This window comes from Priapulus caudatus, unplaced genomic scaffold (genome assembly GCF_000485595.1).
Source record: "Priapulus caudatus unplaced genomic scaffold, Priapulus_caudatus-5.0.1 Scaffold16, whole genome shotgun sequence".
In the NCBI taxonomy this organism is placed as follows: domain Eukaryota; kingdom Metazoa; phylum Priapulida; class Priapulimorpha; order Priapulimorphida; family Priapulidae; genus Priapulus; species Priapulus caudatus.
The window spans coordinates 308740-328953 of NW_014577077.1; the positions used below are offsets into that span (position 1 = coordinate 308740).

At 41.7% G+C, this 20214-nt stretch overlaps 1 protein-coding gene across 7 annotated transcripts in view; it reads right to left on the bottom strand.

Moving 5' to 3' along the window:
• The window catches only part of LOC106810328 (basic helix-loop-helix domain-containing protein KIAA2018-like), a 129501-nt gene that overhangs the window by 80972 nt on the left and 28315 nt on the right, over positions 1–20214 (bottom strand). For 5 of the 7 annotated variants that reach the window (XM_014813685.1, XM_014813655.1, XM_014813648.1 and 2 more), the window contains exons 2-3: positions 5365–8580; positions 4885–4978 (exon numbers count right to left, since the gene is read on the bottom strand). In XM_014813685.1, the coding sequence (XP_014669171.1) occupies positions 4885–4978; positions 5365–8538 (3268 nt within the window). In that variant the 5' untranslated portion in view covers positions 8539–8580. Of the gene's footprint in view, positions 1–826; positions 859–4884; positions 4979–5364; positions 8581–19300; positions 19325–20214 lie in introns of those variants that run through there. The other 2 variants (XM_014813669.1, XM_014813677.1) reach the window with 2 other exon arrangements.

Here is a 20214-nt window from a genome sequence, read left to right on the forward strand (position 1 = left end):
TATATACACACACGAAACATCAGCTAGCGGCTATCATTAGCATGAGGACAAAAGCACAAGGTGCATGATTCACGATTATGATTATGTGTGGAGTGTGTGACCCTCCATTTAATGTATTCAGATTCCGAATGCATGTGAAAATTAATGATTCAACGTTTGACTCCATACTGAGTAATGGCTCAATTGCAATAATCAAAAGGAATAGCGAAATAGAAGGAAATGCGGCATAAAATCGTTGGATTAACTACACCAGTTTATCTCGTCCACACACACACGCACGCACCGCACGCACACACACCAAATTGCATTATTCCATATATAACTAGATTAACATATTGCATCTTTCAAACAGACAATTTAATTTCGCAGAGTGGTTTGTCTACACAGAGGAAATTTAGGTGTCACGTTCCATATACATACGAAGCTACACGGGTCAGATGTGGGTATGTGCACAGTGCAGTATAGGTAAAACCATTGGTACGAGGGTAAGCAAATGGGTAAGTATAAGGGCAAAGATATACCACGGCTGTCTACGTGGCAAAAAGGACTACCTAAAGCACGGCTCCGACTCAGTATTCAAAAACGAATTGCCGTGTACAAAGCGATGTATGGTAGAAAATGACTGTGCTCCTAGATTTGCTAGCAATGCATAACATGCGCTACGCTTTCCACTGATTACGAAGCATATCGTCGAGAATCTGTCATCTCAAAATGAGTTGTTCGGCGCGCCATACTGATCCACTGGTCGTTATCCGGTGCGTAGTGAACAAGGGTGCCTGATTCATGGGGGCCGCAATGCGCGATACAGCAGGGCATCTGCTATGAAGACAAAGTCGGGTGTTCATACACTAGGGCTTCCTGCGTTAAAAGCAAAGCAAGGTAGACTCAGCTATGTACTCTGCTCTACTATCAGAGCGTGGCAGATGCGACAAGGCTTCCAGCTTACGCTGGGTGGAGCAGTGTTTCCTGCATTAGAAGCACAGTGGATGGAACACTGCTTCCTGCTTCAGAACGTGCCGCGTTAGATGGATGCGGTAAACGCATGATAGAACATGGAGCTTTTGCCATCGAAGCATGCATCGCACATGTGGCAGATCTTTCTGAATCACGTCAGATGACTCCCTCGTAAAGATATGTCTGTCACTCCCCTTGTAGCATCCTACTTGCTTTGTGTTCTCATACTATTTATGCAACACACACATCCGCCAGCCAGAGACGTCGACGAGAACAGTTTGGGCATATTGATTACTCTTCTTATGACACCTTTGTTTATCATAATTTTCTTATGTGTGCTAATTGAGCGATTATTCATTACCAAACACTCTGCGTCAAGGGACATGCTGGGTATGATAATATGTAGCTGAACAGCCTATGGAATGAGCGGTTTAGTTGTAGCGCTGCACAAGACTACACATGGACTACACAGGACTACATATGCGGAAATAAAATCTTCACAATAATACAATTACTACTTAACTTACCTACGAAACATAGCACAATGTGCCGCAATGAATCGAATATGCCACTGAAAGATAGCTATTGCAATTTACACGCACACGCAAACGCACACGCAGGCGCACACGTGCACACCCACAAATACACGCACGCACGCACGCACCCCCTCCCCCCACACACACACATACACACACACGCGCAATAGCGACATTGCACTATACGGCGATTGCAAGCATTCTGCTAACATGGATTCAGAATATTCAATTACATAGTATATGCAGCATAGCGGGTAATCAAATGTAAATAATACGAACACAATAAAACTGAATGATATAATACGCAGTTAACTTTTCTAAATGAATGTCCGGAAATAGGCCATCTGCAACCTTTTAATCAGGAACTGGCTGCTTAACTGTATTACGTATTCTGATCGCCATTAATGCTGTATAAAACGTATGACTGCAAATCGATAAATGGACATGTCAAATGGAAAATCAAATTGTCATTAGCAACTGATCAGTCACATGAATTAAAGTGTAAAAGATTATATACTCGTTTCTTCTAGTTTCAATGAGACATTCTAGCTTTGTGAAATATTTTTATGAAAAGAAAAAAACCCATACGTTACGAGAAGGTTTACTCGCCTAACTGCCTATAGCACACTCTGGCTGGAAAATCAAGTGTGCTTATGTCATAGTTAGAAAACTCGTCTGTGTTGTCACGAATAATGGCCGAATTTTACTTAACATCATAAACATATTTAACATACTTTTGCTGCGTGAGGTAACCTTTGTGCTTGTGGGGAATGTATGCTAGCCACACACATATTATTGTTAGAATCCAAATTTGATTGACAAAATCGTTGAACCATTCTAAATGTAGTTTATTCACTACTCGATGTTTAATCGTACACAAATGAACTTAGTTATGCTGATAGGGTCTATGTCCCCCAGGGTACTGCCGGAACGTACCCTGGTCACTATTTGATATGGTTAGGGTTAGGATTAGGGTTAGGGTTAGGGTTAGGTTTAGGGTTAGGGTTAGGGTTAGGGAGTAGGCGTAGGCGACTCCCTAGACTCGTTATTGGAGTAGGCGAGGTACGGTCCGGCATTTTAGATAGTACCAGGGTACGTTTCGGTATACCGGACCGTACCCAGGGTACGTTCCGGCAGTACCCCGGGGGACATAGACCCTCTCAGCCTTAGTTATGACCAATTGTGATTTAGTCACTGTACCTGTATGCGATGAATACATTGCCTTAAACAAAGGCACTATTAGACTACTACCAAATGTAATTGAAAATTATACAGTCACAATGTATGTGTAATAAAACATAATGTATATGAAAATGAAAGAGTGAGAGCCACGTTTATAAACGGTTGACTGCTAACGAGATAAGGATGTTTCCACCATACCACGACGAGCTGTTTTAGACAGGTACTCGATTTCTATCAAACAGCTACGGTCAGTGTTTTACGGCGGTCTCCCTTTGATGCAGTAGGTACATACGCGGGTATAGGATTATTTCACTTCTCAATTATGCTATCGATTCGGGCACCAGCGGCATGGCAGGTTTTACAAAACCAACGGTCTAAACACTCGCGCTTACACATGACATCAGCTCATAAAGGGCAAATTCCTTTCATAACGTTCCTATAGAATGTTGATGTGCGAAATATTGCTAATTATTCCCAAGCATCCTTTGGATATGCCAGATCTATTATGAGATAAATAAAATGTCCGCCGAATGGAATCTGTCACAAAGCACGGGACGTGGTGCTGTGACAGTCGCACCAGGTGCAGACTGCGGAGAATATAATGATTTTAGCAATGCTTCAACCATCTGAAGGGAAATGAGCAACAAAGCCGAGCTACATGGCATCGCGTCTGGCCGTTGACAACGACCCTGCACTGATTTAGCGGGCCTCTGGATACTTTCAGCGCCTCGGCGCGTTTACTTTAGCCGCATAAGGCCATTGCAGTTAGATTTGCAGTCACAGCTACTAGCTGTAAACCTTGGCAAGCTTTTCAATAATATTTAGAGTAAAAGACAGTACAAGAAAAGTAAACAGGAGATCGCACGAATGCCCTAGCAAGCGGCATTCCCGTGCGGCCTTGCTAGGTGGCGTTTGGGGGCATACTCCCCAAAGTAAATTGTAAAAATAAGACAGAATTATGCATTCTATTGGACTCTGGCACTAAACTTTAAAAAAGTTTTTGGCTACATCAGGATACAATATATATGTAACCAACATCATGTTGGCGCTATTGGTAGGTGGACAACCATCATGCTTGGCAATTGGTGCTTATAGGAAAGACTATATTTATACATACACACACACGCACACACGCACGCACGCACGCACGCGCACACGCACGCACGCACGCACGCACGCACGCACGCACGCACGCGCGCACACACACACGCACGCACACGCATGTATACACGGTACGGCTATTGGGGGGACGTACGTGCATCATACGTACGTACCATGTAAAGACAGGTGTAGTGTAAGTTGGCGAGGTAAACTTGTCTCGCTACTCTGACTTTCAACGTGCCTTTTACATAAATTCTCCAATGTGCACCAAGTCACAGGCACTTGGAACGTCTCAATAAAAAAATAATGGTAAATAAACACGAAATCTATTTACTACCAAAGTCTTAATGTTTCTCTACTTTATTTCGCCTATTATTACCGATAATTACATATAAATGCCGGTCAAATGCTCATCTGCAACACATAAGTATACACCGCACGCACGCCCTGTGCACAAACAACAAGAAGTAGAACAAGAAGAAGAACAAGAAGAAGAAGAAGAAAAGAGAACAAGAAGAATTAAGAAGAGAACTCTCTTCTTCTTCTTGTTTGTGCACAGGGCGTGCGTGCGGTGTACTTGTGTGTTGCAGATGAGAATTTGACCGGCATTTACAGGTAATTATCGGCAATAATAGACGAAATAGAGTAGAGAAACATTAAGACTTTGGTAGTAAATACATTTCGTGTTTATTTACCTTTTTTATTGAGACATTCCAAGTGCCTGTGCACCAAGTAGCCTACCTGTGTAGCAGGCAGGTGATGACTTAATCAAGGCAAAATACAGTAATGCTGTATCAATCTATTTCTTCGTATCGTGGCACGCGGCTTGTCTGCTGCATACAGGTGTGTGTTGTATACAGCAGCACAGACGAACATAATCCACATTCTCGATGGTGGAGAAACACATCATAATGGTGTGGGTGCTTTTGTGATCTCATCATCAATCGCGGTCAAATTTTGTGATCGCGGTCATTTCTGTGCTTGTGTTCATTTCTCATGTTACTACATGGCTGATGCGATCATTCGTCTATTCCAAATGATTCGACTAACCTACTTCAAACGCAATGATACAATGACACCCAGTAATTTCCAAAAAGAAAGCCAGTCCTACCTTTCGGACATTTGTTCAGGTGGGCTGATGGTCTCCCGGCTTGGCTGTCTTCCCTCTGACCTGTGCTTCCTTCATCATTAGAAATAGTCTGAACCTGAGAGAACATATACCAGCACTTGTACGTTTGTTATGTTAAACTTGCTTAGAAGAAGCCTATCTAATACTGGCATAACACTACCATTGGCATTTTACTAATATATAAATGATGCTACATCAATATATTGATGAAAGTGATATCCAAGGGTGGAGTATATCGTCTATATGCCTCGTCACAAACATGCCCTTCCGAAATTTTGAAAGATAATAAACCTGATTGGTAATTCAGAATGCCTTCTAATGCCTTACTGCCCATTAGCGACCAAGTAGTATATTCATGAAGTATATAATATAGTAAAAACTGGCCTCACAGACAAGATAGCTGGATCACTCACACCCATTGATGCTTACATTGGAATCACAATGATACACTGCCAATCCTACCTTCAGGCTACTGTACGTGAGAGGTATCCATGATCCGTCCCTCTTGTCGCTGTGGTTAGATTGCTGAGATTGCGACCTGAAAGACTGCTGGGAACCTGACCTTGGACTGTCAATGCCACTGTCGGGATTGCACTCGCTGGCACCAGAGGGCGTTGATTCTGCACGCTGCTCGGGCGTGCTGCCCTCCCCACTGTCATTTCTCTGGAAGTTGCCCGAAGGGCGGGCCATTCTGCTGTGTGCATCCGTACCAAAGTGATTGCTTCTATCTTGTAACGGAGATTCACTGCGAGGAGGGAAACCCGACCGCGTCCTTGGAGGCAGGTAGCCAGACCGCTCAGTTCTAAGATTAACGTACGTCGGCTCGTCCCCGACTGCATAGGGGGTTGCTCCCAGTCTGCTCACATAGCTGTAATGTGGCTGGTTGCGTGGCAAGCATACCTTACGATTCTCGGTATCCGCACCACCGATTTTCACGTGGCCACCATGAGAGATTCGCATTCTTGCTCCTGGTTGAGATTCTCCCCGATCTACAAGTGCAAGCGGACCAGAGGAAGCTCTTATGCTGGCTCTGTCACGTGATGGACTCAAGGACATGTTCTCGTCTGTGTTCTCCATGCCGGGTCTAGTGCTGTGTGGGCTGAATGACTGCGACCTGACCAGAATATCGCGTTGAGTGTCGAAGATGCACTCCGGCTGGTCTAGTCGCATGCTGACGCTGCGAAGTGGCACTTGTCTCTCTCTATAATTTTCGTGCAAGTTCACAACGTCCGCATTCATGTAGTCTCTACTGGGTTGCGGATAGCTTTTTGACATGCAGCCATAATTTTGATTACTCCACTCGACGCTTGAGTAGGGAGTATCATAGATGTGATAGCTCGATGCCTGTGCTGTACTCAATGGGTGCCTTGGGGATTCCTCATTAATGCTCGTCAATGGTGACATCACTTTTCCGCGCGAGTCGATTGTCACGCGCGGTGTAGATATTGGCCGCCTGTGTGCACTAGGGTGTACCAGTTTGACTGGATCTACTCGTTTCCAGTTTGATTGATTCAGTTGCTGTTGATCATACACTGGCTGGTGTTGGCTTTGCTGGAGGTGGTACAGCTGCTGGTGATCATTTTCTTGTTGTTGTTGTTGTTGTTGTTGTTGTTGTTGTTGTTGCCAATGCTGCTGGTGGTGTTGCTGCTGATGTGACTGCTTTCGAGGTTCAGGCATTGTCGACCTTTCATACCCACCACGAACAAATGAATTTTCATTATCTCTAGCTTCCTGTTGCCACTGATTAGCAACGTCAAGATCCTCAAAATTTACAGACTTCTTCTGTTGTGGAAGTGACGATCGTGAGTTTGCTCCCCACTGAAAACTATCACCACTTGGCCGGCCACCTGATGGGGTAGGTCGAGATGTAACCCCACACTCCACGGGTGTAAGTTTCTGATCTTCTGAAGCACGGTCATACTTGTCACGGCGTGACTGTCGATCAGGTCTGTGTGCAATACCATATCTACTGAGACTACTGGGCTTAACCGCAATCGGCGGATGCTTAGGCTCAAACTTCGAAACGTCAACAACAGTGTAGTTAAGCTGCTTCACTTCATCTAGCGAAGGCAGACCGGCTTTTCCAGCGCTAGTTTCATGATCGGTGTCTCCATTACTGCCTATCTGTGCGTGCGAAAAAGTTGCTTGCGGGTGAGCAGTAATAGGTAGCTTACTGTTACTAGACACTGCTGCAAGTGTTTCCGGTGGCACAGGCAGCTGCCTTGGCCTAATCGTTTTGATGGTGTTTGAACCAGCAATCAGCTGGTATCGGCTAAAAGGATGCGGCTCAGGCTCAGATTCAATCTTATTATTAGAAACGTACTCGGACAACTGGCTCTCATGTGCTTGTGACAGTGCTGTATTTTCAGGGCCTGGCATATCACGATCATAACTTTTCTCTGGAGGTGGAGGAGAGGCAGATTTCTCTGAAGAGCAGCTGTCTACACAATTTTTTAGCTGTTGCTCAACAGCATCGAGGTCTGTGCACTTATATGGCTTTTTGGTAAGTGACTCATCGACACTCTTTGGGGAGTCAAGTCCGTTGTCTGGACTGGTCTTACCTTTGCATTTGTCAAAGGTTATCGTTATCGTCGTCTTGACTCCAGGGCTCTTGGAGCGTGACCGCTCTCTGCTAGCTAGTGGGCTGCAAGTCTTACTAGATTTACTGTGACAACCTTCGTCCCCATCTAGCTTCTTCACGTTGATAATATTACTATTTACTGATTCTGGTAGCTGCTCCTGGTGATATGGCATCTCGTGATAGTCATTCAATTTTCGCTGCTTATCTTTGGCAATTCCAGCAGAGTTGTCATCGTAAACGAATTTCATATGGCGTGTAGCAGGAGCCGTTTTACTGTCTTTGGAATTCTTAGGGCTTTTCGGACTCTTTGGGCTCTTGGGGCTCTTGGGGCTCTTGGGGCTTTTCGGGTGTTTAAGGAATTTGAAAGAAGTTACCATCTCACTTAAGTGGTCTATTATACCGGACCCGCTACTTCTTGAATCACCATTTCTTGGTCCTGGTGATTTCTTGATTCCTTTTGTAGACTGTGTATCTTCTCTTCCGGACATGATAGCATTCCTGCCATCTGACCTACCTGAACTCTCCTTTCTTGAAATACTTTTAATGATTCGCTTTGGTGATGGAAATGGGCTTCTAGATCCTGTTTGCTTCTCTGTTTTACCTGGCTTGGGACTATTACATCCACTACTACTAGCACTCTCTGTGTCGGCTGTACCTGAAGAGGTCTCTATTTCCTTACCATTCGAACCATGCTTAACATCAGATACATAAACCTGGTCAACGCTTTTACAGATATCCAATAAACCACCAGAGTCCTTACTGGTTGGGCTCGTGTTACTATTTTTTCTCAGATGTTCAGGGGACCTCGGGCAGCACTTGCAATCGATTCCATGCGTTACGATGTCATCGTCGGGGTTCGAAGCCATGGAAACAATTCGGGGTTTCCTCTCATTTGGCGAGAAGTCAGGCAGTTGTTGAACTGAATGCGTGTCATTATTGACTGGTGAGCCAGCAGGCGACAGGCCTTCGCAACTGTCCACACTTGCTTCTTCACTAGGGTTGAGCGTTGAAGGAGGGCCTGCACAGATCTGTGTAGCTGGAATCTTAGAAGGCATGCCTTTCACGGAAAAATCTGCATGCTGTGAATACTGTCACCTCTAGAACAAAAACAGAAAAGCTGTTGACGTGACTGGCTCAGTTATGACCACAGCACGTGTGAAGGGACTTTCACAGTGCCTTCGAATCATACAATGGAAAATGACTGGCGCAGCTGGCTTCTGCTGTTGTTGCTGCTGTTTCACAATGCTTCTACAAATCAAAACATTTTACTTTAATATACACACACGACAGCTGTATTTTACCATCTGCTTTTTTCCGTTTCCATGTTCTCTAGGAAGAAATGTTAGCATGACCCTAATTTAGACCGAGTTTAGCATCAACTTGAGAGATAGACCACACATAAATTGGTGCTACGGCAGCAGGGGAATTGATATAATATACGTGACAAGTGTGTGACAGTGGGAGCAAGACACTGTGTGTGAATGACAGTAATAGTGAAGGATATACAAAGAATAAAATTAAGAGGGAGAGTGTAACTGTAAGTTCAAGGAAGGTGGACGTGGTAGGAAGAGGAGTAGGAGTGCACTAGCCAGTAGCTGCTGCAGTCAAGCTGATATGTACAGCAGATGAGATGATTAATACTGTGAGTGAATGAATGAGTATATATGTCTCTGTGTGCGGGCGGCGAAATTTTTTTCCCCACTTGAGTTCCGGACCACAGCCAATCAGCGCACTCCATTCCAAGCAACAATGTAAAATGAATACTCACTATCCCTAACCCTAACCAAAGAGCTTATAATGATCATTATAAGCTCTTTGCCCTAACCCTAACCCTAACACGTATCCGAACCCTAACACTAACTATAATCCAACCATATATATATGAACCATATATTACAAAACACTATCTATGGTGGGTCCGGAACTCAAGTGGGAAAAAAAATTCGCGTGCGGGCGTGTAAGAGTGCGTGCTTGCGTGCGTGCGTGCGTGCGTGCATGCGTACGTGCGTGCGTTCGTGTGTGCGTGCGTGCTTGCGTGTGTGGCTATTGTGAAAGACGCCTTAATTATCCTGACGTAAGATGCTGCTAACAAAACGATTTTTAGATAGCACGTCTACGTAGACACGTCTACGTGCGTCGCTTGATTTAAATTCAGTTAAATCAATAGTACTAGCAGTGGGGTAAGTCAGTGAATTATTGGGTGCGTGAGTGTATGCGTGCGCCAGCGCGTGCATATACCTTTGTTACAATGCTATGTGCCACAATGTATTTCACTATTTAGCAATAACGATGCAGGAATATTACTAGACGACAGGTGCCCGATGTCCTATTTGATGAATACGAATCACGAATGTCCTTTAATTGGCTCGTGATATTTTGCGACACAGTTATTGAGATACGAATGCTATAAAAATGTAGACCATCCATTCCATAATTTAATAACCACGTCGTGACTAAAGACTCAGGACCAAGCTTTCGCATATGGTTTACCAGTGACCATCCAAAACTGTGTATGATACTCAAACGGTGGTTTCTCCAATATGGCGCCGACTCCGAGCAAACACGATGACCTGAATGGGGGTCGCAGCTAAAAACGACGAGATCGACCATGGATCGAAATGATGTACTGCAGTGCTTTAGACAAACACGAGAAAGCCACCTGTAGAGTACCTGCCTACATTATTGAAGCTAAGGCAGTAGATTCAAGGGGTAGCCCACGCGACGCAGTCGGTTGTCAGCTAGGGTCATGCGGGAGCATGCCCACACTCATGCATTTTTAGCGCAAAATAGTACAATTATGACCACATAACATCCTCAGTGGAACTATGTAATTTATAAACAAAGTTCACGTGTACAGTGCGGCAGAAAAGCAATTAAAATCGATAGCTTTTGCAATCGGAACGACAAGCCGTACGAAACGCTAAGGGTGGCAGCAAGGTACGCGGTACGAAAGTCTGTATAGATGTGTGGACGTGGTTATACTCAAATATATATGTAAAACCTTTAGTACATCAAACGTTTGAAATTATTCCTGGATGAAACAATAACTGAAATAGAAAACCAATAATTGAACAATAGAACATTAACGACTTCCATAGAATACCGACGTACAAAGTAATCAATTAATTGTTATGTCTGATATCTGTTTAGTAGGCCTACTTTATAAATACTCACATGCGTATACAGAGTAAATATTTGATATTGTAAATGGAAGCTGGATATAATTTTTGATTTCTACAAAAAAAAAAATCTTTTCTCAATGTAATACATACGCATAACTGCACGTTCGAAAATGACAGAAAACGTGAATTTATGGGCTGTCACTACTTTGCGATTAATGCTCATGATCACGTGATCAGATGACAGATCTGCGCGCAAAACGTATAAATAGTGCCTACATTGGAGATAAATCGTGTGAATTATCATCTCTAATGGAATGAGCTCCCTCAGAGGACATTCCCAAGCGGATGACACTATTCACACTGTTCACACCATTTTCGAGAAATGCGTCACTGTGTCACAAATATGCGCGCAGCTGATGCAACACAAGTAGGGTATCTGCAGTTTAAATATGAAATCTACGCCCCCCCCCCCAACTCTTAATATATACTGTACTGTAGCAATAGGTTTGACGGTACGCACAGACGTGAAGGCGAAGGATAAATATATTTCAATGGAATATAATTTAAGTATAATTTTGGTCGCTACAATACAGTGCTCTCTAATATTCTAATGACTAACAACCATTGTGTATGATCTTTACATGGATAAATCTACTATAATGCTTAGAACTGCGTACGAGATTCGGTTTTTTTGCTCGTCTGTCATGACAACGTATATGAGTTGCCTTGTTGATATATACATATTCATACATAGTAATATTCGACGTAATATTCGATAAAATTAATATTTATAAATGTTGGTAATATATAGTAATTTGCTAAATCCCCGATGATTGAGATAACAGAGCAATCTACAGAGCGTGAAGTCTAACAAGCAAGCACTCTGTTTATCAATCAGCTAGGACACAATTTTTTCCTCCGTGCGTTCGTGCGCGCGTGCGTGTGTGCACCCGCGTTCGTGCGTACGTTCGTGCGTGTGTACGCGCGTGCATATCCACTAATTATATATATATATATATATATATATATATATACATACATATTCATGGACTAATAATATTATAAATTTGTTTATTATGTAGGAACAAGATAAGCAGCTTTCTCTTGTCAGGTTTGGGATACCACACCATTTTCTAACAACAGTCCCGACACGCATGGCTTTCTATCACTAGTCTTCTATTACTAGTTCACTAGTACTATCATTAGTAGTTCTATTAAAGTCCATAAGACATGTGAGACTACCCAATGTACAGTCACGTGTGACAGAAGGATAATGAGAAGGGGTTGGCTTGCGAGATGGCGCAGGATGCAGTAAGATATATAACGAGAGGAATGATGAGTAGGGGCATATAAAGAAAATGGTGGAAGTTGTGTTTAAGTGGGGGGGGGGCACTGTGGGGTGAGTGTGAACAGAAAGATTGCAAATAGGGTGCATCACTAGGCGAATTTACAGATATGCATGATACAGTCCTCTTCCATGCATGCAGATGGTGACTCCCCCGATGCGTTCTTTCAACCCATTCCTTCTTGCTATACCTCACCCCTCCTACCCATGCCCGCATCTACTTCTGCCCCACTTATTGCGTGTGGGCGCTGCACACGACCAAGCGCATGATTGTGCAGCACATGCTTATTGGTCAATGACCAGAAAATCTTTCATGATTCACTTGGTCCAATGGACAAGGGGTGATTTCAGTCATTCGCAGCCGATCAAGACTTTTGACCATCTAGTTGGTTGTTTCTGAGTTTATGTTTCTATGGTAATATTGCACACGTGGAATTTTTTAATCAAAGAAATGAGCTATAGTGTGTACACCACCTACACCTCATACCAAGGAAGACTATAATTAACTATTCGGTGAAAATATTTTGCCACCTGCGAAATTCATGCAAATTGAGAAAATAAGAAAAACCATATGATGCCCTGCGATTTGCAAAAAAACATATAGTTACATTCCTTACTGTCTACACGTTTTACTATTGTTCTATAATCATTTCCAATACAACTATACAGTATCAATAGGTGTCACATATGATAATGATTTGTTTATTTTACGCTGTCCACCTGGGTTCACTTTTAAAATTAATTAATGTAATTAAATTGCTTTCACTGGTATTTTAATTACACTAACAACAGCTTTATAGGTGTTATGTTAATAGAGCTCCTAAGTAGTATATGGCCATGTATGTACATGTTCTATTTCATTTTCCCAAACCTATTGAACTTTGTAAAAAGTGGACAAATAATATATTGCTGCACATTCATATTTATTGTAAGTTAACGATAAATATTAAATATATAACGGACACGTCAATTTTGTCAAGAGCATATAAAGAAGGAGAGCGTACAACGGTAAAATGATGAAACCATGTTGCAGTATTAGTCGAATTAATAAACTTTCCCCGTGCTATTTTGACGATTCTTTGCAGTATTATTGATCAGCTGTCCTACCTTGTTCATATAAAACAAACCGCATGTCCCTACGATGCACATACGCTGAGATAATGAGCGGTGAAAATCTGGTATTTTCGCCGAACACCGACTAGACATTAGTCAATACTGCGACCCTCTCTCGAAGTGTGGCCAGTGTGTTGCTTCCGGTCGCCGCTGTGTAGCGCCATAGTGGCGCTGACTCACGTCATACTACCAGAGTTTACTATACATCCAGCGTGAGGTGGGCGTGAGGTGGGCACAGATGGGGGTCATCACTATGGTAATCAATAACAGACGTCATTCATTCCATTTGTCAATCATTGACGGAAACACGCGAGGTTTACCGAAGTTATAACACTTCGAGAGACAGTCACAGTAACTGACTGATCTCGAGACAGTTTTCGGCGAAAATGCCAGATTTTCACCGCTCATTATCACAGCGTATGGGCATCGTAGGGACACGCGGTTTGTTTTATATGAACAAGGTAGGACAGCTGATCAATAATACTGCAAAGAATCGTCAAAATAACACGGGGAAAGTTTATTAATTCGACTAATACTACAACATGGTTTCAGCATTTTACCGTTGTAGGCTCTCCTTCTTTATATGCTCTTGATTTTGTGTATCTGTTCATATTGCGAATCAATTTTCATACATAGTAATAGTATACCTGCTACATACGCATTTACCAACTGACACGAAAATTAAAAATGACATGGCAAAGCAAGATAGCCACCGGCGGTGGTTTTTCTCAAATGCTTATCATCTAATAGTAATGTACTGAAAGCGTTAATATTAATCGATGAGCGTAAGCTCAGGCTAGTCACATTCGATGCAGACATAAAATTATGTGTGTTCTGTGTCACACGTGTACAGTAGAACAATAACGAGAGATTATAGTTACGCCCGACTTACAACCAGACATAGACATGGAAGCAGAACAGGATCACGACGAAGACACCTAAAAGGTCTTCAATTGTCTGCAACAAGACTCAATTGAAACGGCGCAAAGAAACTAAGTGCAATGCGTATCTGCGACATGTACCGTCAAGTTCACGGTGTATAGATAATTTCCTATAGAAATGTATCCACGACGTGCCAACTTACAGTTCAACAACATGGTTAGCAGACCTCGTTAGTGCAGAATCTAGAAATGCTTATCACCGACAGCCAGTTTCACGCGATGGCGATTGCAATCCCAGGTCAAAGAGCTGGAGAGTTTTTGACAGGAAATATGATGCAATGGAACTTTATTGATTAGTTCTACCACCTGCATTATTACAAGCGTACTTATATTTACCATAATACATAAATTACTTATTCCAGTATAGTATAATAAACAGAAGAGCAGTCCAGCTTACCAGTACACATGGGACTACAGTTAATTTACTTCAAGTGTATAGTTTGTCCAAGATTTAGACAAAAAGCTGCCAGTGAAGTTGTCAACATTCAATGCAGCAATCAAATCATATGGAAGCTTAGACTGCAAAAACTAAAAGTGAAAATGAAGTAATAGTCAATAGGGGATCTCATGTTTACTTAACATTAGATATTCAAACAAAAACCGAAACAATTCCCAAAACTGGGTACCTGTGAACCTGGGCACCTGGGTAGCTGTTCTACAATAGTGCCTTTATCTGGTGGCAAATAGGTGTCAAGAAAGTGACCGTTTTCAGTTAAATATCTTCAAGGTAAATATCTACGATTCTGGAACTGCTAATATTACTATTAGCTATAAAACAGACTTAAAGTTATTCTATTTCAACATAAATGACCAGAGGGAAGTAAATTGTAAAGGCCGGCGCACACCTAAAAAGATTTTCCCAGAAATCGGTCCGATTAAAAACCTCTTCATCGTTTGTAAAATCGGCTCAGCGCGCCGCCGTCCGATAAACACCCGCACACCTACGATAAAATTGATTATTTTGTTCTGCAAGAATGCATTTTGAATGTCACGTGACACGGGCACGTTCAGCTATTGGCTGTTCAATATTTATCGTAGAGGATTTTTCTGGGTTCACACGCACACTACAAAATCTTGTCGGATTACAAAAAATCGCTTCAAAATAATCCGTTCAAAATCAAACATGTTTGATTTGGAACGATCACCCGATAAAAATAATCGTAAGTAAAATCGTCTACAAATGAACGCGCACACCTACCCGATATCGGCTGATTTTTATCGGGCCTATCAAATCGCGTAATAAATCGGCTGGTGTGCGCCGGCCTTTAGGGGGTTTCATCTTCTGCGACACATTGTAAAACCTAAAAACAATGTATAAACATGAAGCTCAAAATGGACATATGGAAAGTACAGTATTTTAAACCCGTTAGTAATTGGACGTAATATGTTTGCGTGGATATAACTATGATTGCCAGGTCACAGTTGCGTGGCAGCAGTGTAGGTACATATATCGATAATACTTGGTGCTATGACACTCTACTGTGACTATATAGGCGGTTTGTCAGTAAACTACGTATCATGGTTGTGTCTATTGCATATATACATATAATATATATATATATATATATATATATATATATATAGCCTATAAGTATAGTAACAGTGTACATTTTTATTTCTCACTACAATCTATAGAAATTGATGGGAAATTACGCATCGATAGTGACAACAGTGGCGCAATGACAGTGAATTATATTATTACCACAAATTGTACTTGTTTCAAGTAACTACACTCTAGACCCAGGTTTTCATGGATGATTTAGGTATATACATAAATATTTCATATAGCTATTCAATCTAACCACTGTCACGTAATGTGCATTCTTAATTTTGACATTCACGATGCACTCTGCCTACTCGCTTAAAACATAGATATTACCCCATCCTTCATTTTTTTTTAACTACGCAAAGTTGCATGACAAAAAGAATCTCAGTTCATTTGGCCCTAATAGTGCCTACCATTGAATGACCTGCGGCCAGATACCATGACAAAATAGCTACTGAAACTAAATTAACCATGTAGCTATGAAATTCGTGTGAAGTAGGAGACAGCTATAGGACTGCAGTAGGTACACAGCTTATTTGCGCTTGACTAAACTGCTACGAATATAGGCAAAATCATCTGCCCCTCCTGATATCTCCACCCCCAGGTCGAGTTCAATAAGATGGAATATACTGAGATAACGAAGCTAAAAAAAACAATGGTAACTCTTCTCATTATAGGTATTCGTTAGACGGTTCCATACCATATACTTATCGCGAAAAAAGACGAGGTCCAGTTCTAACAATAGGAGGGTGAACACTGATTGGTGGAAATTGGACAGAATTATTTCAAGGGTTGATGAGCCCCGAATATTAATTTGGGAGTTACGTGATCAGGTAAACAACTCTGGGAATCACAATGTTGGCCTCCTACTAGTACTGCCGAACTGCCAAGTGGCGCCCACATGAGCCTATTCGGTATTTCATGCAACTTCTTCAGTACCAACCATGTACCCAACATGGACATTCCATAAGCATAATGACTCTAAATTTGTAAAGAGAGTGGAACTTTGGCTCGCCGTTTTAAGCGTAAAATAGCGAGACGAACTGTAGATATTAGAGGTTTGTTTTATTCACAAGTGCCGTAAGCGAATATTGGCCCAGCTTTCGCGATTATGTAGTTGTATATTTCTATAATTTATATATTTCTTATTATATTTCAACTTATCATATATGACACTTTCATGAAATAATTGTCTCTATATCCGAAACCACATAAATTATAGAGGTATTCTGAATCGAATCATTGATACTTAAAAACATCAGATGAATGTGTGTTTTGATTAAACAATAATAATAATGATGATGATGATGATGATGATGATGATGATGATGATGATGATGATGATGATGGTGATGATGATAATAATAATTACAACAACAATAATAAGTTGCTTGTCGTCAACGCGTCAAATTCTACACTCATCATTTACTGGTGATTAGCAGAAGCTATTCCGCAAAGCCATCTAATATATATTTGAGTTCGTATGTATGTATGTATCTTTCCTATAGGCGGCCAAACCGCCCAAGCGATCTGGATGCAATTTTCACAGGGCCATCTCTTATACCCGGGGAGTGTTCGTAGCTGAAAAAAACCTGCCAAACCGTCAAACTCACCGAAAAATCCGTGAAAAACCCCTCAATTCGTCAATCTTCACACATTGTCTGCACTGACTGTACAGTGCTGCCACACACAGAAAAAATCGATCACTCATTCCATCAGCTGCTGGTATTGTGAAACCGAAACCGGTACTAAAACAGAGCACAACCAGGAACCTGTTCAGAGGTTACGACTGCATTGTTTATCAAGAGGCTTTGAAATGAGAAGTGCAACCCATTCGTACATGCTGTTAGAATAACTTTTTCTTATTTACACCATATTACTATTATGTTCCAGGGGTTCTACGTTGGGTTGTGCTGTCATATAAATGTCATACGTAACCGTTTTTTACCATGCTTATTATCTGATTAGACTGATTTCTAAATATTTATAGAGATTCACTATAGTTTAGTATGAGTATCATATAGTTTGAGAGGTTACGATTGCTCAAAACATCAACGCATAAAGACGCGTACCGTAAACATTCTTTTATAATTACAAATTTCCCCACTCGCTGGCCTGTCTGTATACATAATATCGACTTTTTTTATTCATGCTACGATTTCAGAATCCATTGTACCATTCGAAAGCTATGCCTTTTCTGATTCAGTAGAAAAATTCCTTTATTTCAATGTGCATGGTCGCGCGCCAAGCATTCACTAGACAATATCCAATGGACACAGACCCCACTCGCTGGCCTGTCTCTATCTATACTATATACCCAATTTCGTTTATTCATCCTACGATCTGACAATGGATAGCTGTACGTGGTGAGCTCAATAGTTCGAGACGCCAGCAATCTCTACATATTTCCACCAGACAATAACACGCAAACCATTGTTTATCAAGAGGTTTTCAAATGAAAACTGCAACCCATTCGTACATGCTGTTATAATAACTTTTTCTCATTTGCACCATATTACTATCATGTTCCAGGGGTTCTAAGTTGGGTTCTGCTGTCATATAAATGTCATACGTAACAGTTTTTTCCCATGCTTATTATCTTATTAGACTGATTTGTAAATATTGATATTGTGTGCAATGTTATATTGTCGATTTTTACCCAATGTTCCTATTGTGTCCAATTATTAGTAGTATGAATTAGTAGCACGATTTTACCCAGCGCAGCGGGTACCCGCAGCTAGTGCTATATATATCGACGTAAAAATATTGTAAAGATAATGACCAGTGGCGTAGTTAGGGGGGGGGGGGGCAAAGGAGACCACGGCCCCCCCTGTTGACCCGAAAGTTTAAAAAAGAAAGAAAGAAGAATTGATCTACTAAAAAGAGAATTGTCGTAGTCAGAATGAAGGCTGTACATGTACTCAAAAGTGCCTCAAATACCATCTTCTGCGATCTACATTTTCAAAATTTTCTGGGGGAGGACCCCATACCCCCCGCTTGTCTTCCACCCCTCCACGTAAACCTGGATCCGCCACTGAACAGTTACATATCTAGGGAGCAGAGAACCAGGAACACAAATGTCCCCTGTTTACATGGCGTCCAAAACAAAGATTGCAGTGGTGAGAGGCGCGGGAGCATTGGGCGTGGAGAGGGAAGCAGAGGAACCATTCAAATAATAAGTCCTCCACTATTTTGCGCAGTTTGCTGTTTTTGGCCCCCCTGTTAATAAATCCTGGCTACGCCACTGATAATGACATATACTCGCTGCTACACGATTATCTTCTCACAAAGCCAACGATCATGGAATTCGGCTCCCAGCGACCGAGTGTCACGAATCCATCGTAAATTGAGTTTTCACTTTTACACAATTCTCATAAACCTGAGCAAAACACAGTTACGCATGTAATCTTTGCGTTTGTGTTTGCCTACCTGTCTGTCAAACAATGACGTCATGAACATTCATTACTCACTTTATCCTATGTTCAGTGAGAAACGAGCCGAACTAAAATGCATTGTACTGGGAGATATAACACCGCCACCTATAACCAGTGTAGAACATATAACGCACCGAGTGACATGCATGACTCCCGCGCGCGCGTGCGTGCGTGCGTGTGTGTGTGTATGTGTGTGTGTGTGTGTGTGTGTGTCTGTGTGTGTCTGTGTCTGTGTGTGTCTGTGTTTGTATGTGTGAGTGCGTGCGCGTGCGCGTGCGCGTGTACACTGTTTCCGCAATATTCACGCACCACTGACCTTAGTATGGAAGTGATGTGAGGAGCAAAAAGGTTCTAGAAGTAGAAGCATAGTGCAAACAAACGCACTTCAAGTTCAAAGGAATCGCAAAACTGGCATACGATATCTACAAAATAAACATCAATGTAAAATAGCAGTCTATACAGCATGGTTTGTAACATTTATCGGTGATAGATATGTGTTGACTTTCATGTCACCTATGAAGTGGTAGTTTTTGTTTGTGGTGGTGTGGCTATACACGGGGACAGTATACGTCACATAAAGAATAGCAGCAAGCTATGATTACCAAGTAAAGATAGCATTTAGCTCAACTGAGAGCGGTACACATTTAGGTATGTACTCAGTCATTTTCACACACATTACATCAGGCCTGAGTGTATAATGACAAGTAAAAGGAATAATATGTACAAATATGGCATATATGGTGATAAAAAAGGTACATTTAATATTATTCTCGGTGCCAGGTATTGTGCATACTTTATCGTGAATTCGTATATAGTCGCAAGAACATAGCACATCACAAAACCTACATACTAATACAATGTACATATATAACAACAAATACAATGTCCTAATCACGTGATAATCACCATATGACGTGTGATAATCACGTCACACGTCAGATGACGTGTGATAATCACGTGATAATCACGTGATAATCACCAGAACAACAAAAATCGCTATAATAATATTAGGTAAATATATCATACACGGGATACTGAAAATCTCAACATGAAAGTACATATATGTAAGACATAATTTTGAAAGTCGTTAACATTGCATGTGTTGTACTGGGGTTTTAGGTGATGACTTCGGGTACTCGTAGTTCGACAGCGTAGAAGTGGCAGCGTTGATAGCAGAGATAACCAGTAGACGTAGACGTAGTCACAGATTAGTTGTTTCACATGGACTTT